The following is a 27,554-nucleotide window of genomic DNA, read 5'->3' as shown; positions in this document are numbered from 1 at the left end:
ACACTCCTCCCATAGGATAAACTGAGGATGGTCCAAGCATATTACCCTCCTCAAGTGTTTCTTTACTAGATTTTACGAGTACAACATTGGTTGATTCAGAAAGCTCTTCAATTTCATCAGCTAATGAACTAAAACTGTTTTTACATTCTAAACCATCCTGCATTACGCTATCAACTACTTTAGCCACAGACAATTTTGTACCCTTATTCTTCCCTGCTTTGTTTTTACTCTTAACCTTTTTCCACTGTTTTTGAGTTACATTACTAGAAACTGGACCATTACTCAGAACATTACTTTCAGAAGTATTGTCAGTTTCCACAAGTGGAACCTGCAAATCATTGTCTATACACTCTACTGATTGTTGTTTGTTACTAGCAGCTGGGTTACTTACATTTACTTCAACACCTTTGTCCATAGGCTTAGGAGTAGGTCTCACATGGAGCCCTTGGTACCACTCAGAAAAAGGCACATCAACTAAACTAGGGCATAAACAGTATTTTTCATATATGAGTTTGCAATTAACCAAAACATTAAGACCACACTCATAGCTGTTTTGTTGTTGTGTACCACTAAGTGAGTCTAGATGAAATACTTTCTTTGACTTATTATCTATAAACAATAGAGACCAATGGCTACCTGAATCATCTTTAAGAACAGCAGGATTATTGCTAATACATAAAAAGGCATAGTCAAACAAATTAAAAGAAAGATCAGATAAGGCTGTCTCAATGTCTTTATTACTGCCATGCTTCACAAGTTGAGAGACAGTGGGACCGATGAACAAGATCTTATTCAGGACGTTAAAATTACTTTTAGAGAATAAATCAAAATAAGAATCAATAACTTTGTCATCTAACCACCTGCTTTTGTGCCATGAGCTAACATTTGCTTCTTCAAGTTGAGTTTTCAAAACATTTACAGTACTAAGTAAATCTGAGTTGTTGTGTTTGCACTTACTTAGCTCATCTCTAACACTAGAAATAATACAGTCCTTATCTGAGAGAGAAGACTTAAGGGAAGCACATTCCTGTTCCAAAACATTAAAATTAGACTTAAGTTGAACTAGTCTACTTGCTTTATCAGCATTTTCTCTAAGGATAGTGTCTTTTTCGTGTAATAAACTCTCTTGAACATTAAAAGAATCATTTAGATCTGTGCGTCTTCTCTGAATTTCCAGCTCAATTCTCGTCTCCAGAGCCACCTTCTCAAGATGAAGATCGCTGACGAGGGACTCCAGCTGTTTAAGTGAGCCCAGAGAGTCATCCAATGTCTTAACCAAACATGCAAAGTTCACCTCAATGTCATTAAAATTTACGTTTGTTAATTTTATGTGTTCGTGGTAATATTAATTTAACTTTAGCTAGTGAGCTGAGCTTTGTAATATATTATATGTTTAACAGTTTTGCCAAATAACTTTAAACAGCATAAACTCTCGTATAATATAAATTCCTAAACATTCAAGCTTTTTAAGACATGCAACAGTTTTGAACTACACATGTAGGCCCTACATACTTCACATATACTTAAATTGTTTTAAAATAGTTTTGCAAGGGTCATCAAAACGAGTTGACACTGATAATTATTATTCGTATCCTTATTCCGTTAAAAATAAATAGAATTTCCTTAAAATGTTCATTATTTGTTTATAAACAGTATATCGGTAGTTTTTCCTCTGTTTTCATGTCAATTCCTGTGTAGTAAATAGTTGTATACTTTTAATTTTACTGTTTGACGTCTTTTTATGTGTAAGTATATAATTAATCTATATAAACTTATCTAATCATTATATATTTTTTCATAAATTAGGCTATTATTTTTCACGAAGTTATTATTGTATATGACCTAAACGTTTCATACATAAAAGTGTTTCCCGAACATTAGTATTTTAGATAGATAGATAAATATTTCATTAACAATCAGCAAGCAAAGCCCTCGGTCGATATAGAAGCATGGACAGTCCTAAACAGATCCGAGGTATGGTAACTAAATATTTACGTACTTGATTAGCATACTTACTCACAGAAGACCCCTTGAGATCTTTGTATGATATTATTGTGTAGATATAGTACAGTGTGTCAGTTGTTACATTGGTCTTTTATTTATAGTTGATTGTTTATTTTTCTCTTTTGAATTTTTCCAGTCATTAAATATATTTTTATTGGAAGATAGATTTACATCTCAATAAAGTTATTAATTCTGATATTTCAACGAGGCTGATTAAAATAGATAAACCAAAGATATATTCCTTGAAACTAGTGGTACATCGAGTTTTACCTCCATAGTAAATTGTGCATATAGTAAAGGTTGCAATGCAACTGAAACGCAAAATAATTTATTTCCAACAGTTACCCTACATGTGGGGTATTTCAGTGGCCTGCGCGTTAATCATCTCTTGGCTGGAGTTGCCAGAGAGTCCCAGCGCTAATGAGGGGTAACCCTGGGACCCTGTGACCGCACTCGCTCAAATGTTTTACGACCGACCCTTGTCTGGGTTGCCCTGGGACCCTCTGACCTACAACCAACAAGGGATTTGATACCTAGGGTTCGAGGAAGGGAAAGAAGAGAATGAGGGGTATGTGTGGTCGTGGTGTTGTAGAGGTGGGGCCAAGCTCGCTCCCTTTAAGAGAAGAAAGTGCTTAAACACTTGAATAATAGTGTAAGTATTGATAACTATTCAAAATATGTAGAAGACTAGTACAACTTTCCTGTTTGTCAAAATATGACTTTATATGTAAATTTTATGGTTGTAAAGAATTAGGTTTAAAAATGATTGGTGAGCTGTGCAAACAAAATGCATCCTGTTACAATCATTTAATTGGTCAAACAAGGTGACAGAACATAATTATTGTATTTCAAAACCGGTTTATGGAAATATAAGCATCAAAGGTTTGTTTGGTAATGCAATTACTTTGTATAGCATCAGAGTAAAGCTTTAGACTTACAAGGTGTTGTTTTGTAGTCGCTGAACACAAGAAAAACTCTTTGTTTTACCTTTAACGGATTAATCATGTCAGAAACTACTCGACGGCCGCCTTGAGTGTGTTTTAGACAGTTAGGATGTTGTGATGAATGTTAAAGTAATGTGTACTATTTGTTCACGTTTGTTAAAGTAAAACGGTGATAACAAACTCATGTGGATGAATTGAGCTTAATAGAGAACATTTTAATATATTTTCCGTATCATTTAAAAACACATTCCACGTACTATCTATAAATTGTGCGGGACTTCAGTCCGTGTGGTACCGGGTTCTCAACTATTTACACTGCATCTCAACTATTTTTATTTCTATTGATCTTTGAAAAAATGCAAACTCGTGTTTAAGTGTTGAAGTATACCAATAAAAGCTTTTTATTGAGCATATGAAGCAATTAATTAAATGTATAACGCAAGATCTCATTTTGGTAGAACTGTATGACAATGCGTATATAAATATATTGTCAAAATGGGGTAACATTTAACTTAAAATATTTTACAATGGTACCTTTGTAATGACTTGTTAAATTTGAAAAAAAAACAATATATTACACATTGATGTTCAATGAATAGTTCAAGGTAAGTTTAAACAATTATACACATAGTAAATTTGGTTGTTGTTTAGGATGTAAAAAATTGTACCAAAAAACTGATACAAGCCTTCTTCTATTAGCTTGTCAACAAACCTTTTCGGTGCCGAGTGTCTGACTCAGATGAGGTGGCCATAATGCAAGCAGGTTGTCAGCCGGACCTGTCTGTGTTGAGACCTATTTAAGGGATACTGTACATTGATTCATACATATTATATACATATTTATACATATTTTATACAGGTTTTATACATATTATTAACTTCTTTCAGACGACAACAGGTTTTTTAAATATTTAAGAATGAGCTTGAACACCTTAAAAATGAGCACAAGCTTGCCAAAAACTGGGGAAAATATCACAAAGCCTTGAAATAGCATGTCCCGTTGAAGTAACTAGATTTATTTCCGTAAGTTAAATTGCTTATTTTGTAAAAATTCAATATTACAAACAATTTAATTAAATCAGCAGATAAATTTAAGGTACAATGTTACTATATTTGTTAAAAATGATGCACTTTGATGTGCTTATTACAATTTTCTGGAACGTGTTGAACGTTTGATAGCAATTTGTCGATATCCATGGTTAATGTAATGAAAAACTTATACACTCAATGCAAAAACAAAAATCAACAGTCCGATATAAGCAGGTTGTCTGAAACCAGAATGAACAATTCATTCCGGTAAAAATCGGAGTCAGACTACCTGCGCGCAGAAAATCGGGTACGTCCACAATGCACGCTGGTTTTCTGAGTCAGACTGTCGGCGCCGATTAAGTCAGACTCGGCGCGCTTATCATCCCATGTTAGTAAACGTAAGCGGCCATAGTGCACCTGCGCGCCGATTTTCTGCGCGCAGGTAGTCTGACTCCGATTTTTACCGGAATGAATTGTTCATTCTGGTTTCAGACAACCTGCTTTATCGGACTGTTGTTTTGGTTTTTGTTTTAAGTGTATAAGTGTTTCAGTACATTAACCATGGATATCGACCAATTGATATCAAAAGTTCAACACATTCCAGCAAATAGCAATACAGTGCATTTTTTGAAATATGGCAACATTGTACGTTAAATTTATCTGCTGGTTTAATTAAATTGTTTTTAATATTGCATTTTTACAAAATAAACCATTTAACTTACTTAAATAAATTGATTTACCTCAGCGGGATATGCAAATTCAATGTTTTGTGATATTTTCCACAGTTTTGGCGAGCTTGTGTTCGATTTTTATGAGGATTAAATAAAAGGTGTGCAAGCTCATTCTGAAATATTGAAAAACCCTGTTGTCGTCTGCAAGAATTTGCGGGAATATAGACAGGTACAGCTTACAACCTGCTTGCATTATGGCCACCCCACCGGAGTCAGGCACTCGGCGCCGAAAATCTGAATCTGACTTCCTGCTTATACCAGCGTGCATTGTGGACGTTGAATCTGGCTTCCTGCTTGTACCAGCGTGCATTGTGGACGTACCCTAAAATTTGACAAGTCATGGGGGTAACTATGACGTTTTATAGATAAAATCCTGGAAATAGCAGACACCTTTGAACACTAAGTTTTACAGCGTTGGAGGTTGTACCATTTTGCTTACAGTTTTAATGACCATAACATAGTCAATTCTAAACGGAATTGCTCAAGCGACTTTTAAAAATGTGATTTTCCCATTTATTTTGGAGTTTTATTGGAAATCGCCATTAAAGTAAAAATAAAAGTGAAAATAACGCCTGGAGATGCCATGGGCTGGCACTCGCATACCAAATGTAATTAAAATCAAACCACAGGTGTGGTCTGTTGCTCTGTACACATCCACATACTTACCAAAATCATGTTTTACACTTGGCATAGAACAATGGAATCTAAACAAAGCATTGGACTATACAGATGTATTAATTTATGCATGCGCACCTATTAAAAACTTACTTGGTTTAAACGTATGACTAATAAAAAATTATGATCAGCTTCAATGATCAGCTACAATGATCAATCTTTATCGTTATCCATCTTTATAATGGAAAATTGTATAACAATTAGTTTTTATCATTTTCAAGCTATCTTGGTTTTGATTAGCTTTTTCATTAGTCAGCTCATCTTCTTTGCTTCACTATAAATTGGCTGCAAAGAAAAGGCTCTGTTTTGGTAATTTTGTTTAACAACATAGGTAAGCTGCTACTTATTTTTATTTTAATCAGTTTTTTGAAAAGCATTTTTGATAAAATTTCTACTAGTTATTATATTTTAGATTAGTAATTGTTAAAATTAAAACATCTGCACTGCAATGGAACAATTTTATCTAGTGGTATTACACCAAGCAAATATAATCTTAAATAAAAATCTATAAAGAGTCCAAGCCACAACATAAAAATGTGAACTACGTGTGTACATATTGACTTAACTAGTCAGCAGTAGGACATACGTTCTAAAACAGGCCAGAATAAGTAAAACAATTGTCAAATAATAATAATCTTATACTCTATTATGAGCTACGTATGTTTGTCTGTCTGTCTGTGATATATAACTCGGGATCTATTGAAAGAGTATTTTAAAAATTTTTAGAATTAGGGCCCTAAAACAATTAGGAAAGTTTGTATTTTGCTACACAACTCATTTAAAAATTACAAAATTCAACATTTGCCTTATGTTTTGCCGTTAAGTGACTCTGTTGGCCTAGCTACGAATAAGATATTAATCGCGTATGACAGCCTTCTGAGGTCTGAAATGCCTGAGGAAACTGTTTTTTTTTGGGTACGCAGACGACGTTGCAGTTTTGATTGCTGCACGTAGCGTTGAGCTGGCTCAGCTAAAGCTGAACCGAGTTATGCGTACCTTATACGCATGGATGGCAGACCACGGTGTCTCGCTCGCTTTGAGCAAAACTGAGATATATTAACAAAAAAACGGATTGACACCATCGTGCGGATGAGGGTAGGGGCCGTCACTCCAGACCGTCAAGTCCAGACCGTTCGCTCTGCCAAGTACCTTGGGGTTATGGTGGACAGTAAGCTTAGCTGGTGGGATCAGATTTTCCGTACGGCGAACAAGGCCGCTAGGGTGCTTTCCTCTCTTAGCCGGTTGATGGCCAATGTCGGAGGGCCTCGGTCCAGCCGTAGAAGGCTGTTAATGTCTTCTGTCCAGTCCGTTCTCTTGTACGGTGCGGAGGTGTGGGCAGACGCTCTCAATAAGGAGGTATATAGGATGCGGCTCGCCCGAGTGCAGCATCAGGCAGCACTAAGAGTTGCATCCACCTACCGAACAGTGTGCGAACCCGCCGTCCTGGTGGTTGCTGGAGTCATCCCCGTCAAACTTCTGGTGGTGGAGAGGAAGGAAATTTATCAGCGCCGTGGGGAGGACCAGGCACGAACAGAGGAACACACCCGCGCCTACCAGCTGTGGCAGGAGAGCTTGGAACAGGAGACTCGGGGACGCTGGACCAGGCGATTTATAGCACTAAACGAAAGTTAAGTGTTATGTTTGTTGGTTCCCAGTCCTGAACTGAACATTACGTTTTGCCTACGTCCAGATAGACAAAGAGGATACAAATTTATTTACAGGACTGGCTATCTAGCATGCTAGCATGCCTTATAGGTCTTAGGAGTGAGCAGGTCACATCGGAGGACAGAATCTGGCCTTTGCGCTAAACATGAGCTATACACAACTCACCGCTCGAGATAAGAAGCAACCCCAAGACAATGCTGTAGGTTGGAGGCAGGCTCGAGTTGAAGTAGTAATTCTAAGTCCCCGGATAAGGTTAAATATCATTTGGGTACGAAGTATTAGCTTAATGGCTCGGTAATTCATGGCTCAAGACCCCTATTATAGTTTGGCAGATGTATAATTTTTTTTATTTTCAAAAATATTTTAAGTTCAGACCTCAGAAAATGCAATATTTTGCTATTAAATCACCAGATATCCCGTGACTCGGTGTTTCACGGCATTTAAAGGAAATACAACAACATTTTATATTTTTCAATATTTTGAACCAAGTATTTATGGAGTTGGACATTTTGTATAATGATGTGTAGGCAGTGATCAGTATTTTTAAAAGTGGCTTAAAAGCCCTTGAAGGGAGATCTGTTTAGTCTGAAGCTTAGGTTTGGAGGTAGAAAACCCGTAATCAAACCTGTTTACTTGTAGTAAAATAGGCAATGCATTCACAATGTCACCAATCATTGTTTTTTGATAATACTGAAGCTAATATCCTCGCAATGTGGACTTGCTGTTGACAATTTTAAGAACATCGTTTTGTGAAAAACAGCCTCAAATGTATTATTTGGAATATTTAACTGTGAACCAGCCACAGATAACAATTGTATCCAAAACTCTATTGTTTACCTTATTTGTGTTACTAAGCTAGTTCAAATCGTGTAGTCCTATTCCGCCCGAGTTTCGTTTCGCCCGTAACCTAATTAGTCTCAATTTGCCCAGGGTCCCAGATTAACCCTTATAATCCTCAGCTCTACCTCAGGATGTCCAATTCCATCCACGGTGGCGAAGCCCCGCCTCCTAGGACCTCACCCTCCCCCAACTATGAAAAGGCCCTCCGCCAAGCGAATTCCTTTATAGTATTAATGTCAAGTTGAAACACAAAGATCTCAGCATTAAAATATAAAGTGGTATGTATCTTTATTGACGATGCCGTTATAAAGAAATGTTAAACCTTTATAATCTGGAACATTCCTTTGGGTTGAAAAGCTTCAACAGTATATCTATATTTATAAATGTTTGCGACATAACAGATTAATAAGATTTACTGCCCATGTGCTGTTAGTTACTGTATGATTGTCTCCCCATCTAAAATGTTTTAGTAAGCAAGTTAAATTATTTGGATTATAGTGTTTAATGGCAAACAGAAATATACGATAACGCTGCAATCCATCCAACGACGTATTCAACGATCGAGTTGTTACGATCAAGTTTATTTTTATTATGACTCAGGAGACTCAAATAATATACGCTGTTCCTAAAGAGAAAATGAAAATTGTTGTCCAAATCTTACAGCTACAAGAGTTATCCAACCTATTTTGACAAATGAATCCACACTTTCAAAACTTTGGGACAGGTATTAAGAGAAACTCCACTGAACAACGTGAGAATGATCCGATGCGGGGCATATACTGTGACTGACAGACACCACGTTAAAATACGTTAATTAACTTTCAATGGTGTTGCTGATTGCTGCGTTAGCATATTAAAATCAGATTATGACTGTGTTTAACCCAGATTTTGTGGGTCAAACATAAAACACGTGAAATAGTTGACATCATCCCAATTTACAGGATTCCCTACGGAGAAATTTCGTTGGTTTAGGTGATGCCTCAAATCAAAGAAATACATAAAGAAATTACCCAACTTGAAATACTTAACACAGGTCTCAGTAAAGCATCAGTTTTCTTCTATTCTCAATGATGGAAAAACTTTGTTGCAACATGTTAACTCGAATTGAAGCAGGGTGTTTAGCATTCATTAGATGTTATCAGTTCAAACTTGTAGAACAGAAATAATGTAGGCGATCCTTCACGACGCAAATAGAGATATTTAAAATTAGTTTCTAACAAGTTTTCAAACAACTCTAAGATGCAACTATAATTACTCAAATTTAAGCATAACGTTTTCCACGACATTGTGTTTCATACTATGCGAAAATACCTCAGCTTACATATTTTTTTGTTATTCTTTCAATTTATTACCTCAGGTGTGATTATTTGTTAGTATTTCATGGTATTACCATATATTACCATTAGTGATGTAAAATACCCAGGTATTTAAAACTCGGGGTAAATACCCAAAATCCATAAATACCTGTGAATTTTGGATATTTATGAAATTGATTGAAATTTATTTATATTTACCCCTAAATATGTTATTGTTATCATTACATGATAAATTAGGATAGTCTATAACACCCACTAGGATAGTTTTACAGTCACTTGAAGCTTTGCTAGTACCTTTTATTTAATAATTTAGAACTTTTTTTATAATACATAAAGTTTCGAAATAAGCATGGGGTTTTGTGTCTTAAAAAGAGTAACATTAGTTAAATTTAACTAACTAAAAAATAGTGTATTACAAAGGCTGTGACTATTTAAACTTTTATTATTTTATAAATTTATAACCAATTAAATAACATAAACAAATGTATTTAAATTTATAAATATCCAGGAATTATTGGAAAATTTATTGTGCCACAGATTCAAATATTTTATATCACAAGTTTATAGAATTATTATTTTTTATTTTGATACCATTGATACCAACAAAAGATCTGGAACAAAAATATAATTAAATCCTTCCATCCTACAGATTGAATTTTAATTATTTTCTTAAGTTGTTTACACGTAGGACACTAATAGGTAAAATTTTCCTGTCTTTCTAAATAATAATTATTACTTTAAAAATTATTTTTCTTCACTTTAAAAAAAAATAATGCATATATCCATCATTGAAATTAAAAAATCATCAGTAGTCAGGACCAGTGCAACCATGGGACCAGGGTATTTTTGCCGATTATGCTTTATGCTCAGACCTGGGTATTTATGGCGATTATAACCAGAAGTAAAATGTTTGTACTGACCATATAAAATTTTATTTAACGCATTTTATCATCATTTTACTATCCTTACAGAGTAATAATTGTTTTTACTATCCTTACAGAGTAATAATTGCAAAAAACATCTCAATCTTCTCTGGCTTTAATAAAAATTATAAATATCCAATTTATATATACCCACCCACTGGGTATTTACCCGGCCTACATCATTACCATGGACAAAAAGGTGTTACTGTATTCAGTTTTTGTTTATTTCAGCTTAACTTAACCAATCAATAAGGACACATGCAACTTTATATTTTAATGCTGAGATCTTTGTGTTCCAACTTTAAATTAATACTATAAAGGAAATTCTTTTGGTTTGTCTGGTTTGTCAAACAAATATTTTAAGTTTCAATAACCGTGTAGTCGGAGGTGGAAGGTGATGGGGGTCATAGTTGGGGGAGGGTGCGTACCTAGGAGATGGGGCTTCGCCTCCGTGGATGGAATGAGACTCCTGACGCAGGTAGAGCTGAGGATTGTAAGGGTTAATCTAGAACCGTGGACGAACTGAGACTAATTAGGCTACGGGCGAAATGAAACTCGGGCGGAATTTTACATAACCGGCCACATGACTTAAAAGGTGCTATAGCCCACAGTAAGTCGTCCTATCAGCTTGAGTTGGTTAAACAATTTACATACTATGCAAAAATGTGTAATTTACGTTAATGCAATCCGTCAGTGGCTAACTTCAACTACGTTTACTTTTATTTAAAAACTGGCTACAACTGTATGTGTGATATTATTGTTGATTATTTCAATGTTGCTTTGTATTCAAGATGAAGCTGTTATTGTTGTTTACCCTCGTTGCTTTGGGTTACTCCAGCCACATCGGTTACTCCGATGAGGACGAGGTCCAGTGGGAACTCTTCAAGGTAATGCATATTCATATTTTCTGACTAAAGAAAGTTGTTACGGCCTCTAAAACAAAAGTGCAAATAATATATTTTATAAAGTTTTTTCACATGTCTTTAAAATTAAAAATCTTACATCAGTTATTTCAACCTAAAATTATGTTTTTTTGTGTTGTTTGTGTTAATTCAGAGACAATAATTGGTATGTAAGAAATGTTCAGCGGAGTTGTTGATGAAATATAAATTAAAGTTAATCCAATCATACTACTTTGGATACTAAATGAAGCGGCCCTAAGTAATGCCAAATGGATTTATCCAGTCAAGTTGTTATAACTTAAACGTAATCTTTCTATGAAATTTTACTACAACTTTTACCATTCAATAAATCAATGTTCGTATATTGAAAATATTGTGAAATTAATAATGTTCAATTTCAGATTGGATATGCAAGAGAGTATGGAGATAAGGAGGATAAAACTAGAAAGGAAATCTTCATGAACAACCTCAACTTCATCCGTTGTCACAACAAGAAGTTCGAGCAAGGAGAAGTTACCTTTACCGTAGGAGTCAACCAGTTCGCTGACTGGGTGAGATGAAAAATATCTATATTTTAAAAGAACTTAGTAACAAAGGTATATTGATACCATATTTATTATATTATGACTATGGTGTGACCGTATGGGTATGGATTGCTATAATGTACCTATGCGGGCTGTATGATATCATAGTAATAGGCTAAACAGTACAGATCACGTAGATTTTCTTTTACCAGGACCTTAAAAATGAGGGGTCACTCGATGGGTCTTACCATTAACAATTTTTGAGATTCCCCCAAAATCCCCCATTTTAGGGATGTGCAAGTGGCGGTTATGCCCAAAAAGTACTTCATAACATGCCATAAAGGTCTGCCGAGTTTAGTTTTTCTAGTATGGGCCGTTAAAAATTAACAGGGGGTCTCCAGACGTTTTACTTACCCTTTATAATAGGTTTGATTGTTATTACGGCTACTACTATACAGGGTGGTAAAAAAGTCCCTGGACAGTTAAATATTTTAAAAAATAATGCAGATAGAGCTACAATACTTGGTACAAAGTTACAGGGCATAAAGATTCAAAGATTCAAAATGACGGATTCAAGAAATCTTTGAACAACTGTCATTTTGTGCAGGATCAACCTTTTGAAGTGCGGTTTGCGGCATTGTATTCTACTAAAAAGGACCTTTAATTTGATGTGCATATTGACCTATGCTTCTGTTTAAGATTTTCTGCCGACTCCTTGTGGGCCGTCCCCCTGAAGAGTTATTGGATCACTGAATATGTGTTAAAATAGAGTTTTATGCCCTGTAACTTTGTACCAAGTATTGTAGCTCTATCTACATTATCTTTTAAAATATTAAACTGTCCAGGGACTTTTTTACCACCCTGATAAACAAATTGAAAACATTATAAAACATTAGTACCTTTTTAATTAATTAAAATAAGTTAAAAGGGTAAAATAATTAAAATGAGGTAAAAGGGTACTAATGTTTTTGTAATGTTTTAAATTGTTTATATATATATATATGATTTTGAACTGATGGTGTTTTTGGCCTCTAGGGACCTCAAACTTAAAAAGTATATCAGTCCCGGGCCCAGGTCTTACCGGGCATACTACGGTAATAGCTTATAAATTAAATAAAAAACATAAGGCACTTCATGTACTTTTTCGAAACATTGAAATATAAACAGGATCAAATATGTCAATAATATATTTTAGATTGAATATTATGGCTAAATGTAAAATTTTACCATGCAATATTTGAACAAAGATTTTTGAACTGATTGAACTGAACACAGAAAACACTTCGAAAATCACTTTCGACGATTTCTAAGGGACCCAAAACAGATATTACAGACCAAGCTCAAACTCAAAATTTTCAAGAAAACAATACTTTTTCCATAGTACAATACTTCCTCCACTATGTACGGAGATGGATAATGAAAAGGGGAACATTTAATTTTGCCTTTAAAAGCTCTGCAAGGTTCTCATTCAAAGATTTTGCATGCCAATCAATTTACTTCATTTGGACCATATCGAATAGTGTCTTCTTCACTATTTAAAAGTCAATGGTTGTATAATTGACTAAATTGGTTTTAGACCAGTGATGAGATCCATAAGTTGGGCGGATTTAGACCGCCCAATATTTACTACCCGAGAAGAAGAGCTACTGAGGAGTTTGAGATCGACGAGAACCTCGAAGTTCCCAAGACTGTTGACTGGAGGAAGAAGGGAGCCGTAACCCCCGTCAAGGACCAAGGAAAGTGTGGATCTAGCTATGCCTTCAGTGCGGTAAGTGGCCCAGCCTTGGGTGTAGTGTTTTAAGTTTATAACTTACAGATAAAATGAAACTTTTGTGTACAGTCTGTCACAAAAAAGGGAACTACAGTTGGGAAGGGTAGGTGTATGAAAATAGGACTGTGGAATAGGTATACTTATGTCAAAAGGGAACGGCCTAAACCCTAATCATGTTATTGAGTAGCCTAATCTAAACCTTGTGTCATATGTGACGAAATGAATAATTATTCTTGGTCCAGATACTTTAATGATTTTATAAAATCCTCCAATATCATATAAATTTGGATCTAGATATCGTTTGTGCCTGGTCAGTCTTGACCTGTGGCACGGCTGCCTTTAACTAAGACCGCGGCGTCCGAAGTGGCAACCCCGCATGGAAAGGCTGGATGGCTACTGCTACGCTACACCACTGAACGCTCGCACCGCGGAGGATTAGAGAAAACGCGCATATTATCTATTAATTTAGATGTATTATATCTTTTATCTGACAACATTGATGTGAAGGAAAAGAAGGAAATAATCATACGAGGCTTTGAACCAATAAATGAAAATATTAATAAAACCTTTTATGGTAAATTGAACATTTAAGTATTATTAACTAATAATTTTAGTTAATAATACACTCTGGATGTGTACAGAGCTAGGGACTACACCTGTAGTCCGATTTCGATGCAATTTGGTATGTAGGTTCTAATCCATTTTATCTCCAGTCATTTTTTTTACTTTTTCGAAATTTTGATTTTTAATGGGGATTTTACCATAAAACACATAAAAAACGGAAAAATCGGATTTTCTTAAAAATGGCCCAAACGATTATGATAAAAACTTATTATGTTATAGTCCTTTATATTCTGAGCAAAATGGTACAAATCCCATTTCTGTAAAAAATACGGTTCAAAGGTTATTGTAAATTATGCTATTTTTCCATAAAACCCCATAAAATAACAAAAAATTGGATTTTAGAAAAAAATACTGTTTTGATTTAACATAGTATGTTATGGCACTTACAATTTTGATAGTTTATTTTTTATTTTTTAGAAATCATGATTTTTTAATGGGGATTTTCCCATTAAACCCCATAAAATAACGGAAAAATCTGATTTTCTTAAAAATGGCCCAAACGATTATGATAAAAACTTAGTAGCCTATGTTATAGTCCTTTATATTCTGAGCAAAATAGTAAAAATCCCATTTCTGTAAAAATTACGGTTCAAAAGGTATTGTAAATTATGTTATTTTCCCATAAAACCCCATAAAATATTCAAAAATAGGATTTAAGAAAAAAAATCCGGATTTGATTTAACATAGTATGTTATAGTCCTTACAACTTTGAAAGTTTTTTTCTTTTTTTTTAATTTTTGGGGTTTTTCTCATAAAACCCCATAAAATAATGGAAAAGAAGGGATATTCTAAGAAATGGCCCGAACGATTTTGATAAAAATTTAGTATGTTATAGTCCTTTAAATTCTGAACAAAATTTGACAAATCCCATTTCCGTATATTTACTCTCACCGCATAATATGATAAAGGTGGACAACCTTACAAGGAACAACAAACTTATGGGAGAAAGTATGTGTCAGAATGCTGATATCGTTTATTTGTGCTTATTTTCAGCCTTTTTTATTTTTAAAAGGGATTCTGCACATCTACAGGTAAATATATTTCTAAAATTATAACTAGGTGGAGGTAATTTAACTCTTACTTCATCCTTACTATTACAGAAACATTGGTGGTTAAGTACCCATTCCTTACCCCCATCCGAAATGCTTTTACAGCGTACTAAAAACACGGTTTGCAAATAGTGAGAATCATCTTCGCTGTCTTGATAAGAGTGCATTGAAGTTTCTTATGTAAACATGAAGTGAAATGTATGTTTGTGAGAAGTAGTTTATATGTATGGGATTAACGCTCATGAGATGTAATCTGGGTGGGAAACACATTATTAGATTCATCCAAGCCAGACGAATTCAGTTTTTGTTTTTCAAATTGTTCTATATCTTTTAAAGACACTGGGTTATACGAACCTGAGAGATTATATTTAAGAGTCACTTCACTATAATAACGGCTTGGTCTAAAGGAATGCTTATCTTCGACAAATTTGCTGAAACAGCATATTTGAAACACCGATTGTCCTCATTTTGTAAATTGATGCAAGTTCTTGTCCAGTATTGCAACGTATGTTAGTTAAAAAATAATCTAAAATAGCACATTACAAATAACCTTAGAGAAAAAAGGAAAGAACAATTGGATTTTCCGGATAGCCATTCATTTTATGTGAACAAAATATAGGCCTGCCATTGAGTTTGGATAATGCAAGTAGCGTTTCCATTTATGTGAGTTAGACGTACCATTAAATTAATGCAGACTTTGATCAGGCACTACGAATAGGAATGACATTAATATAAACTAAAAATACCATTGAGTTTGGATACTGCAAGTTTACATTTCACTGATGTGAACCAGACGGACGATTGACTTTTGATAGTGTAAATGGCAAACTTCATTTATATGAATCATCGACTTATTATACTGCAAGTAAATAATTCATTTACGATAACCCTATGTGACATTAAGTTTGGATACTGCAAGTAAAAAATTGGTTTACATGACCCCGACGTACCATTGACTTTGACATACTGCAAGCAGGCATCTTATTTATTTACCAAATGGACAAGTGGCCATTGATTTTTGAAACTGCAAGTAGATTTCTTATTTATGTGAAGCAGGGTTACCATTGACTTTGTATACTGCAAATATGCATTATATTTATGCGAACCAAATCTTTGACATTGAGTACTGCAAGTAGTCATTTAATTCATGAAAAGGAGATGAAACATTGACTTTGGTTTCTGCAAGAACACAATTCATTTACGTGAACCAGACTTATAAATGACTTTGGATACTGCAAATAGACATTACATTTACGTGAACCAAACATACCATTGCCATTGGATACTGCAAGTATGTATCTCATTTTCAAGAAACAGATGTAGCATTGACGTTGGAAAATTATTGGGTAAATATGCTATCTCCACTCAATATTGCAAGCAGACAACTTTATTGTACATCGTTTAAGTAAGAAACAAGAGCAAGAAGTTACGTATTTATCGTGATAGAAATCGTGACAATAACCTTCCAAATAATATAACATTTTAAGTCCATCCTCCACAATTAAAAATATAAGGGCCTACCTTTTAACTAAATTTCTTACTTTTAGAAATTCTGGCGTAATACATTCTACCTGTTCCAGACTGGCAGTTTGGAAGGGCAGAACTACATAAAGACCGAAAAGCTGGTGTCTTTGAGTGAGCAGCAACTTGTTGACTGCTCAATCTTTTCCGAAGGCTGTGATGGAGGGGTTATTAATGGCACATTCGAGTACATTAAGTCAGCGATGGGAATCGAATATGAGTCTTCTTACCCCTACGAGGCTCAGGTAAGCTGATATAAGACGTAGATGTCTGGTGGGTGGAGTAATAGTAAAATGGTTCGTTTTTTGTTCCTCCTTGACATCCTAGGACACAAGTCCTTATAGTCCAGCATCTATAGGGGGTTGAGTATGCACTAAACGTGTAACTCTTTTTGACTTTTGATTGTTGTTGGGGGCATCTTGGAGATGACAAAAACCGATGTTGTCGCCCTCCCAGCAGGTGCACAACTTGGGGGGGAGGGGGGGAAGGTGCTCTGAGACGCGTTCTAAAAAATCGCGTATATCTCGTGAACTAGACACGATAGAAACCAGCTTTAAACGGCATTGTATTACCAACTTCATCTGCTTTATCAAAGTATCCAAGAAAAGTCCCGTATCTATGATATTAGTTGAGTTATTTAACAATTTATTTAAAAATTTGAATAAAAACCCCTAAATAACGTTAAACTATCCATTAAAACCCCTTTAAACAACAACCAGTAAAGTTTTTCATCGTGCATAATATGTTTAACACGCTAAAGTGACTTTATATGGTAAGTATATCGAAATATTACAAGGTTATGCGAGGTTTCCGATGAAGCGGCACGTTGACGCGGGTGACGCCGCTGCGCGCCAGAAATCAACCTGTTGTACAGACTTGTAAAAATTGGGTATGTACCGAAGGTGTAACAAATTTTGACTTTTGATTGTTGTTGGGGGAATCTTGGAGATTACAAAAACCGATGTTGTCGCCATTCCAGCAGGTACACAACGTGGTGGGAGGGGGGGGGGGAAGTAGCGCTGTGGCGCGTTCTAGAACATCACTCATATCTCGTGAACTAGACACGATAGAAACATGTTTTAAACGGCATTGTATTACAAACCGCATCTGCTTTAATTATTTTACAACAAAAAATCCCATATCAATGATAATAATTGAGTCATTTGACATTTTATTAGAAATTACATATTTAAAGTCAAAATACCGTTTATCTACCTATATAACTCTCATAAAGCAATGAATAGTACTGTGTTTGGAGTGCATTCTATGTTCAACACACGAATTACAAAATACTCCCGCCGCAGCAAACCTGCAGACTAAGCGAATATCCATTTGCCTGATTGGATTTACACTAAAATGTCTACTAAAAAATATAACATTTATTTCCTATTTAAGTAGAATTAGTTCAAGTACTTAGGTTTGCTGCATCAGGGAGGGTAAAACTGTTTTTTTTTTATATTAATAGTTTTTAGTAACAAATAAAAACATTTTCCACATTTGATCAAAATATGTTCATAAACAAGCAAACTACAACAGTTTACTTGTTCTTCATAAGGATAACAGGACAATTTTAAATTTAATTTTGTTTTTATTATCTCCGTAACCATTAGGCGCATAATAACGGTTCAATATACTAAATTATTTGTTTTTTTAAGCTCTACAAAATGGTTTGGAGAGAAATTGCAAAATGTTATGGTAAAAATGGGAAAAACATATTTTTACCCCATAAAACCCCTCTGTAAACCCCCGTTCCCATAGTCCGATCATGCTGGTTCGCGAACTCGTTCGAATAAATGTAGGTTTACACGTTTATACCAAATTTCATCAGAATCGGATCATTTTTGCTCGAGTTATCGTGCTAACGGACACATAAATATATATATGAATTTGAACGGATGGTGTTTTTAGGGACCTCAAAACGAAAAAAAAATCTGTCCCGAGTCCAGGTGTTACCATGAGTACTACGGCAATGGCTTATTCCCTATATGGGAAATTCGCTAAAATTAAGTGTACTGTACTTTCCTTAAAATAATATGTACGGAGTTCTCGAGTTAGCGAGAAAATAATTATAAGCTGTTTTTAACTCTAGGCTATTTTAAATATAAAATTTAAACAAAAATCTAGGTACAATTACCAAAGAAAATGCTTCAGTATGAAATGTATACGGTTTTTTATTAAAAGAATATTATTAAGTTAAGTTTTAAAATGAAGTAAAGCATTCCCAAGTCTATACTTGTAAATGTTGTACTTCATTTTAAAACTTAACTACCATATAAGCTACACATAAGAAAACAATGGATACTATTTCGGCCATCTTGTTTGAAACTGTCTTAATGATAAGGATTTCTACAATTTTTTTAAACATTTGCAGTAGGAGCAGCAGGATTAAGAAGAAAAGGAAGCACGTGCAATGACAGCCGCTATATAGAAATCACAACTAATCCATCTGCCGTCAAGGACATTAGTAAAATTCCTTACACACCGGACAGCTTCAAATTACACCTGTTACGGTGTAGTGCCCAACTATATTTTTGGGAAAAGTCCTTGGCGGCAGTAATAGAGCCTTTAGATCTATTCCAGTACGGATTTTCCAAAGACAGCTCAGTAAAATTGCGCCCCCTTCTTTTGACCCTGCCTCCTACAAATTTGCTAAAGCCATGTAAATGCATGACTTGTTCTAGATCAACTTGTAGCTGCTTTTCAAACAAGTCATCCTGCTGCTCCTACTGCAAATGTTTAAAAAAAATGTAGAAATCCTCATCTTTAAGACCGTTTCAAACAAGATGACCGAAATAGTATATATTGTTTTTTTATGTGTAGTTTATATGGTAGTTAAGTTTTAAAATGAAGTACAGCATTTCTAAGTCTATTTTAATATTCTTTAAAAAACCGTATACATTGCAAACCGAAGCATTTTCTTTGGTAGTTGTACCTAGATTTTTGTTTAAACTTTATATTTAAATAGCCTAGTGTTAAAAACAGCTTATAATTATTTTCTCGCTAACTCTAAAAAATCCGTACATATTATTTTAAGGAAAGTACAGTACACTTAATTTTTTGTAATTCGTGTGTTGAACATAGAATGCACTCCAAACACAGTACTATTCATTGTTTTATGAGAGTTATATACGTAGATAAACGGTATTTTGACTTTAAATTTGTAATTTCTAATAAAATGTAAAATAACTAAATTATTATCATTGATATGGGATTTTTCGTTGTAAAATATTTAAAGCAGATGCGGTTTGTAATACAATGCCGTTTAAAACATGTTTCTATCGTGTCTAGTTCACGAGATATGAGCGATGTTCTAGAACGCACCTCAGCGCTACTACCCCCCCACCAAGTTGTGCACCTGCTGGAATGGCGACAACATCGGTTTTTGTAATCTGCAAGATTCCCCCAACAACAATCAAAAGTCAAAATTTGTTACACCTTCGGTACATACCCAATTTTTACAAGTCTGTACAACAGGTTGATTTCTGGCGCGCAGCGGCGTCACCCGCGTCAACGTGCCGCTTTATCGGAAACCTCGCATAACCTTGTAATATTTCGATATAATCACCATATAAAGTCACTTTAGCGTGTTAAACATATTATGCATGATGAAAAACTTTACTGTTTGTTGTTTTAAAGGGGTTTTAATGAATAGTTTAACTTTATTTAGGGGTTTTTATTCAAATTTTTAAATAAATTGTTAAATAACTCAACTAATATCATAGATACGGGACTTTTCCTGCATACTTTTTTAAAGCAGATAAGGTTGGTAATACAATGCCGTTTAGAGCTTGGTTCTATCGTGTCTAGTTCACGAGACATACGCGATTTTCTAGAACGCGTCTCAGAGCACCTTCCCCCCCTCCCCCCAAAGTTGTGCACCTGCTGGGAGGGCGACAACATCGGTTTTTGTCATCTCCAAGATGCCCCCAACAACAATCAAAAGTCAAAAAGAGTTACACTTTCAGTGCATACTCAACCCCCTCTAGATGCTGGACTATTAGCTAAATACTTTTTATACTTTAATTTAGGCTATGTGACCCAAGCGCCACAGGCTTCATGGTGTGACGCACGAGCCTGACATTCGCCAGTTGTTTTTCAGCTTATCTTTTCAAAGCTCAACGTTCTCTTCACGGGTCACTCCGTTGTCGTTACCAAAACTTGAGCATGCGTAGAAGCTGACCATATTCCTTAAATTAAATCACATTTTTCCAGTGGCATTGCGAAAGCCAGTAGGCTTCCCGCCTTGATTGTAGTTCCTAGCTTAGCATTTAAATATGTTACTAATGTGTTTATAGGTAAAATAAGGTTTATAAGCAACAAAATGTTTACATTCATAAAGTTTCACCTGTGAAATACTAATAATATGATTATGATAAAATAAAGATCCGATGAGTCCCCAAAATGTTGGGCGTCCTAAACCCCTTAATTACCCATTACGACTCCTTATTTAACAAATATCTTAATTTAAAACTGTAAAAAAAATTACCATGCCAATTTCGTGCGAAACACTAGAGGCTACTGCAGTTGTAGCACGACTGGAAACATCAAAACGATCTCTAACCAAAGCGGTAGAGTGAAAGTCCATCCTAATTTGCCTACCATAGGTCTATTTTGAAATGTTTAGGTAAATATTCTTGGTTGCTCTCACTAGAATCATAAGGTTATATCATAAGGTCAGATAATCATAATGTTATCTGACCTACCTCAACTGACATCACTGATGACATCGGTACAATTATTCAATTAGAGATGAGCTTGAGTGCCCTGGTATCCCTCCTTATTATTTTATTTTTTTTAGGGAGAGGAGGAAAATGCTTTTACGCACACAGGTAGCCAGCCTGTAGTGTGAGACTCCTGAAAATTATCAGACCACTCACTAAAAAACCCCCTCTACTCTGTTGGACACAGACCTGGAATTGTTTGCCACATTACTTCAAGTCAGGCCAACATTTGACCTAAGCCCTCAGGGCTCGCACCGTTTCTGGCATTTAGATTCTTAATGACCTACACCGCATCCCGGTCAAGGTCGATCTTCTTGGCGCGGAGAATACCCTGGATATAATGTGACACACAGTTCCAATTGTCCTCACCCTCCGTCATAATCGGTATGACCGTGTCCACCAACAGCAGTCCTATTAACTGTTGAGCCTCCAGGCGGGGCCTTTCCCAGCGCTGGCAGTGGAAAAATGTATGTTCCACGTCATCGAGAATGCCTGGGCAGTATATGCAGTCGGGTGACACGGCTTTGCCCATCCTGAACAGGTACGACCGGAAAAAGCCGTGTCCCGTCAGAAATTAGGTGAGGTAGAAGTGCACCTCTCCGTACCGCCGATCAACCCAAGGTTGGACTTGCTGTATCAGTCGCCTGGTCCAGAGTCCCCGTGTCTCATGTTCCCAGCCCTCCTGCCACAGCTGGTAGGTGCGGATGCGTTCCTCTGTTCGTGCCTCGTCCTCCCCACGGCGCCGGTAAATTGCCTTTCTCTCCGCCGCCAAAAGTTTGACGGGGATGACTCCAGCAATCACCAGGACGGCGGGCTCGGACACTGTTCGGTAGGCAGATGCTACCCTCAGTGCTGCCTGACGCTGCACTCGGGCGAGCCGCATCCTGTATGCCTCCTTATTTAGTGCGTCTGCCCACACCTCCGCACCATACAAGAGTACGGACTGGACCGAAGACATTAACAGTCTTCTACGACTGGACCGAGGCCCTCCGACATTGGCCATCAACCGGCTAAGAGAAGAAACCACCCTAGCGGCCTTGTCCGCTGTACGGAAGATCTGATCCCGCCCGCTAAGCTTGCTGTCTACCATGACCCCAAGATACTTGGCAGAACGAACAGTTTAAACCTTGACGGCTCCCACCCTCAACGGCACTGATGGTGTCAATCAGTTTTTTGTCAAAATCACGATCTCTGTTTTGCTCAGAGCAAGGCGAGAGACCGTGGTCTGCCATCCATGCGTTTATGGTACGCATAACTCGGTTTAGCTTTAGCTGAGCCAGCTCAACGCTACGTGCAGCTATCAAAGCTTCAACGTCGTCTGCGTACCCAACCAAGACCGTTTACTCAGGCATTTCAGACCTCAGAAGGCTGTCATAAGCGACGTTCCAGAGGTCTGGGCCGAGTATGGAACCTTGGGCAGCACCAGAAGTGACACTCATCGTTCGCGGGCCCTCCGCAGTGCCATACGTTAGGAGGCGAAACCGGAGATAATCCTCTATGATGCGCATGAGGTATGCCGGCACGTGGAAGGTGTTCTCCAGAGCGTCCAGCATATCGCACCACCTCGCCGAATTAAATGCATTTCGCACATCGAGCGTTACGAGCAGCACAACCCTGCGAGAGTAGTGGTTAAAATCCTCAGCTCTCATCACGGCTTGCTTCACCTCCTCAATCGCATCAATCGTTGATCGCCCCATCCTGAATCCATACTGACGAGGGGAGAGGTCCCTCGCAGCGACAACGGCTGAATTTAGCCGGGAACGGATCAATTTCTCAAAGACTTTGCCAGCCGTATCCAACATACACAGAGGATGGCAGATCTGGGTCTCCCTTGCCCTTCCCAACAAGCACAAGCCTAGCTGTCTTCTAGCACAAGGGGAAACCCCCTTCAACCAGGCAGGCGTTGTACATGCTCAAAAGGATCAAGGGGTAGGTAGTCAAAACCTTCTTGAGGACTTCACCGGGTACCCCATCGGGACCAGGAGCCTTGTTGTTCTTCAGGGATATGACGGCCGCCACCAGCTCTTCAGGGCTGAAAAGTGGGACGTCGTCCACCCTTCTAAAATCCCGCAGTGGGCGCAACGTGTGAGCCGGGAAAAGGGACTCGACTATCCTCTCCATAGTGACCCTGTCCATGACGGAAGGTGGAGAGCGGGTTCCAAGTTTCTTGGTTACAAGTTTGTAACCCAGGCCCCACGGGTTGGAATCAACATCGTCCCTTAATTTATCCCAGCAACTGCGTTTACTCCGATTGATGGCTCGACGAAGATACCTCCTAGCCACCCTATAAGCATCCGACTTACGCCGTCTGTCTAGGGGTTCTCTAGTCCTGGTAGCAAGTCTTCTGGCCCTCAATGCTACTCGACGCAATTCCGCAATCTCGGCAGTCCACCAGTAAACAGGACGCTTATTTCACCGGTATATCCTGCGAGGCATAGACTCATCGCAGGCCGACACAATCAGTTTCATCGTGGATGCAACTAACGCCTCTGCGTGAGGCACGCCAGTTGTAGGATGAACCACCGGTCTTCTTCGTAGGATGGCTCCATTGAATTTTGCCACGTCCAGTTTTTTTATGTTCCATCGAACGGGCACTTGAAACGCTGCCACTTGTCTCTGATGACCATCCAGGACGTCAAAAATTATGTACTGGTGGTCACTGGCCGTGTAATCCTCCAGGACTCTCCAGGCTCTGATCCTTGACAAAAGAGACTCAGATGCAAGGGTAATGTCTGGGATCGTTCCCCGCATCCCAGGGCGCCGGAAAGTTGGCGTGTTGCCCTCGTTGACGACAACGAGTCCGGCTCTGGCAGCAAAGTCCAGAATGTACTTGCCCCGGGAATTTGTGAGGGTCATTCCCCACTCGACAGCCCTAGCATTAAAATCCCCACCCACGACGACGTGTCCTGTGGTATTGCACACGCTCTCTTCCAGGTGGTCTATCTTCTCATGAAAGTCACGGATGACCTCATTGGGAGTGAGGTAGACACTAATGTAAGTGACATCCCGGCACCGAACCCAAATGAAACCTCGGCCCTTCGCGTGACCCCGTACTTTTACTGTAGCTGCATTACGCGCCCAGATTGTAGCAGTACCAAGACTATCAGGGAACCAAAAAGCTGGGTCTCTATCACGGTACTGGTACTGTTCACTGACTAAAAGCGCGTCGACATCGTGTTCTAGGGCAAGCTGATATAGAAGTGCGACAGCCGTCCTGGATCGCTCAAGATTGCATTGAAGGATTCTTATCTTCGTGGGAGGGCTTTCGCTTGTTGTAGTGCAGATTTAAATGCACTGCACTGTCCAGACCCAGCTATATGCTTCAAGTGTTTTTCAGCGAGCCCATTTTCTTTGCAAAGAAAACAGGACTCGACTTGACCGACCTCCCCGCACCGAAGGCAGTTCTTGCTTCGGTCGGGTCCCTTGCAGTTTCGGGAGGAATGGCCAAAACAGAGGCATTTACTTCCACTCTCCGTCTGAGCCTGCAGTTGACCCAGCCGACTCTCAGATGTTGGAGTGCCAGTACCTTATTGGCATGTGCGTCTGCCATTTCGGCGACCGCCATCCGCTGCTGGCTCCTATTCGGTTTTGTGAGCCACGCCTTCAGAAAAGTTTGCCCACTAAGCTCGGGGATACCTTTCTTCAGGGCTTCCACAGCATCAACCTCCGTCGACACACAATCAATGTCTCGAACCTCGACTGATGTCTTTAGCTCAAGAAAACGGACGGTGCCCTGGCCTTCGACAGCTGCCTTCAGTTCCGCAGTAAAGGCTGCTTTGTCTTTCGACCTACCCAGTTCAAGGAGAACGTCCCCGTCCCGGGTTTGTCTAATTGACCGTACAACCGTATCGGTCTGCTCTGGCTTAGCATTGGCCTTGATTGCACCCAAGACCTCGGCAAAAGATCTCCCCCCTGAGGGTTTGACAATGATTGCCTCCATCCTGGGCTTTTTTGGCCGCAACCTTTTAGGTGCAGGCACCTAGCCGGGCCCAGTTTGGGCCACGCCAGTTGGCTTTGCCTTCACTGCCTCATTCTTCATGGAGGCGACCTCCGCCCGCTTCAATTGCCTCTTCTCCTTTTTGAAAAGGCGTTTTTCCACACAGCCCCAGGTGTCTCCTGACGCATATTCCTGACGCAGAAGCACAATCTCAGAGCTTTCCGACCGTGACGTCGCTGTTAAGGTTTCCTTCGGCATCCCTACAACAGTTCCCGGCAATGCCAGTTCGACATCTACATCGCCAACATTTTCTGCACCGTTTCCAGCTCCACTCTCCGAAGGAGATCCTAACGGGGGGAACGTTGAGCACTTGAAAGGTGCAGGTGGCGGAGATGTCCTTACGTTTTTCGGTGGTGGCGACCTCTTAAGCTTGGAGCTTCGATCAAAGAGGTTCTGCTCCACTTCAGACGTTTCTTTTTGCTCATTGGAGCTCCTATTCAAAGATGTGTTTGTAGGATTTTCATTAAAATTCATCGTGTTTTCTCCAGCGCATCGTTCGGCAAGGAGCGGCCCGGAATCAGTATACCCTCGGGGACAAAAAACCCCTACCCCGGTTCCCCGGGGCCCGGCTTCCGTTTGCCCTGCACCGGATACCTCACATTCCGGGGGTCGCCCGTCGCAATGCAGAGCCCAACCTCTGCATCCATGCCGCACTCCCTGACCAAGGACCGAAGTGGCTGGTTTCTCACGACCCACTGATAAAACCCATCGGCAGTGCAGAGCACACATCAACCCCTGCAACACAACAGGGGCACTCTCAGGGACTCCCAGTGAGTTCGTCGGTCACCCTTTTAGTCGCCTCTTACGACAAGCCCGAGAAGGCTGCGGTGCTATTCTAACCCGGTACCGCCCGGGGGGGTATCCCTCCTTATACTACTTCAGTTCGTTAAAATTAATATGCATGCGTTATGTGTGAGTACGTTAAATTTTGATTGCTGTACATACTTAAGGTTTTAAATTTTTACTTAAAGTATAATCTTTTTAACTAACTAGGTATTTAAAAAAAATCTTACAGCCTTTAAAACGTTTTCAATGAAGGCTAGAATAGTATCAGTCAAAATTAACGGCAACTCTGTTAAAAACCAAACTTCCAATTGAAAAATGTCGTATGAGGAGCAGTGATATTATTCAAACACAACTGTTTGATGGTTCCTTGAGTATCATATTGTCAACACCATACCTGCAATAGACCTGCAGCCTAGGTAGCCCAGTCAATAAAGGGATTGTGTTGGATGTAATTAGGGAAAGGCAGATTTTTTGCCTATTGACTATTACCATTTAGACAAGTGTTTAGCCAAAAGTCCCCATCCCTACTACCCTTCAACCGACCCCCCCCCCCTGTGCCCCCCTAAACATATAAAGTGTAAGGGTTTCGTAAATCACGTTTTTCTCGATTGTTAAACGACATATTTAATTTCAATTAGTTTTATTGTCTTTGTTATAAAATATCCTACAATCCTGTTCAGTTACCTTCGTCGTAGCTGTTACCGTTTGCTCGTTATTTGTATAAAAATGTAAAGGTTTATACATTTTTGAACATATAATTATTTTTGTCACCTTAACTTTTTACACTGACGTTTTTATGAAAAAAGGTTTAGTACAAAAGCTGTAGCTGCTTTCATTAGCTTTAAAATTATGTATAATAGTACTTACTTTTATGAATATCCTGCGAGATTCAGCCGGTGTAATGCAGTGTGCGTACTCAAGCAGTAAGCTAAGAGGGGCTGGCGCGGCGTTGCAATACTACATTGTGGTAATATGGAGTGTTTTTTTTTTTTTTTTTTTTTTTTTTACTTAATGTACTGCACTATCTCCATATCCCAACGCAGCAAACCTGTGACAAAGCAAATCTTTATTTATCTGGCTGGATATTTACTCAAACATTCCCTTAAAATCGTCTGAATTATTTCCTTATCGGATTATTTTAATGAATACTTAGGTTTGCTGCTACAGCCAAGTTATTGAAGAGTGTTTGTGTTTTACCACTATGTATGGCATAGGACATTGGAGATCAGTTATACTAATCTAACTTTCACTTTACAGAAAGGCACATGCCGAAGAAAACTTTCTGAAAAAGTAGTAGATTTCATTAAGTACGTGGATGTGACTAAAGGAAGTGAAAAGGCTTTGCAACAGGCTGTAGCTAAGATTGGACCAATTTCTGCCCTCATCGACAGGAGGCACCAGGCCTTCCTGCTGTACAAGAGCGGTAACGTAAATCATAACTATACATAATCAATATTCCTTAATTTGTACGTCATATGTTATGCTGTAACGACTCCTGCGATCCAACTAATATTAATTGAACCACAAGAATA

At 38.1% G+C, this 27,554-nt stretch overlaps 1 protein-coding gene across 1 annotated transcript in view; it reads left to right on the top strand.

The window, feature by feature from the left end:
• The first annotated feature begins 5,612 nt into the window (after positions 1-5,612).
• LOC128996257 (procathepsin L-like) overlaps positions 5,613-27,554 on the top strand; it is a 40,575-nt gene continuing 18,633 nt past the window's right edge. The window contains exons 1-6 of the mRNA XM_054421455.1: positions 5,613-5,714; positions 10,919-11,014; positions 11,431-11,580; positions 13,130-13,321; positions 16,578-16,763; positions 27,280-27,445. Coding sequence (XP_054277430.1) covers positions 10,919-11,014; positions 11,431-11,580; positions 13,130-13,321; positions 16,578-16,763; positions 27,280-27,445 — 790 coding nt within the window. The 5' untranslated portion in view covers positions 5,613-5,714. The remainder of the gene's footprint in view (positions 5,715-10,918; positions 11,015-11,430; positions 11,581-13,129; positions 13,322-16,577; positions 16,764-27,279; positions 27,446-27,554) is intronic.

Source organism: Macrosteles quadrilineatus, unplaced genomic scaffold, assembly GCF_028750875.1.
Source record: "Macrosteles quadrilineatus isolate MER2022 unplaced genomic scaffold, UCM_ALF_1.0 Scaffold_6__1_contigs__length_79288215, whole genome shotgun sequence".
Taxonomy (NCBI): domain Eukaryota; kingdom Metazoa; phylum Arthropoda; class Insecta; order Hemiptera; family Cicadellidae; genus Macrosteles; species Macrosteles quadrilineatus.
This window is presented reverse-complemented; position numbering and strand designations above follow the sequence as displayed.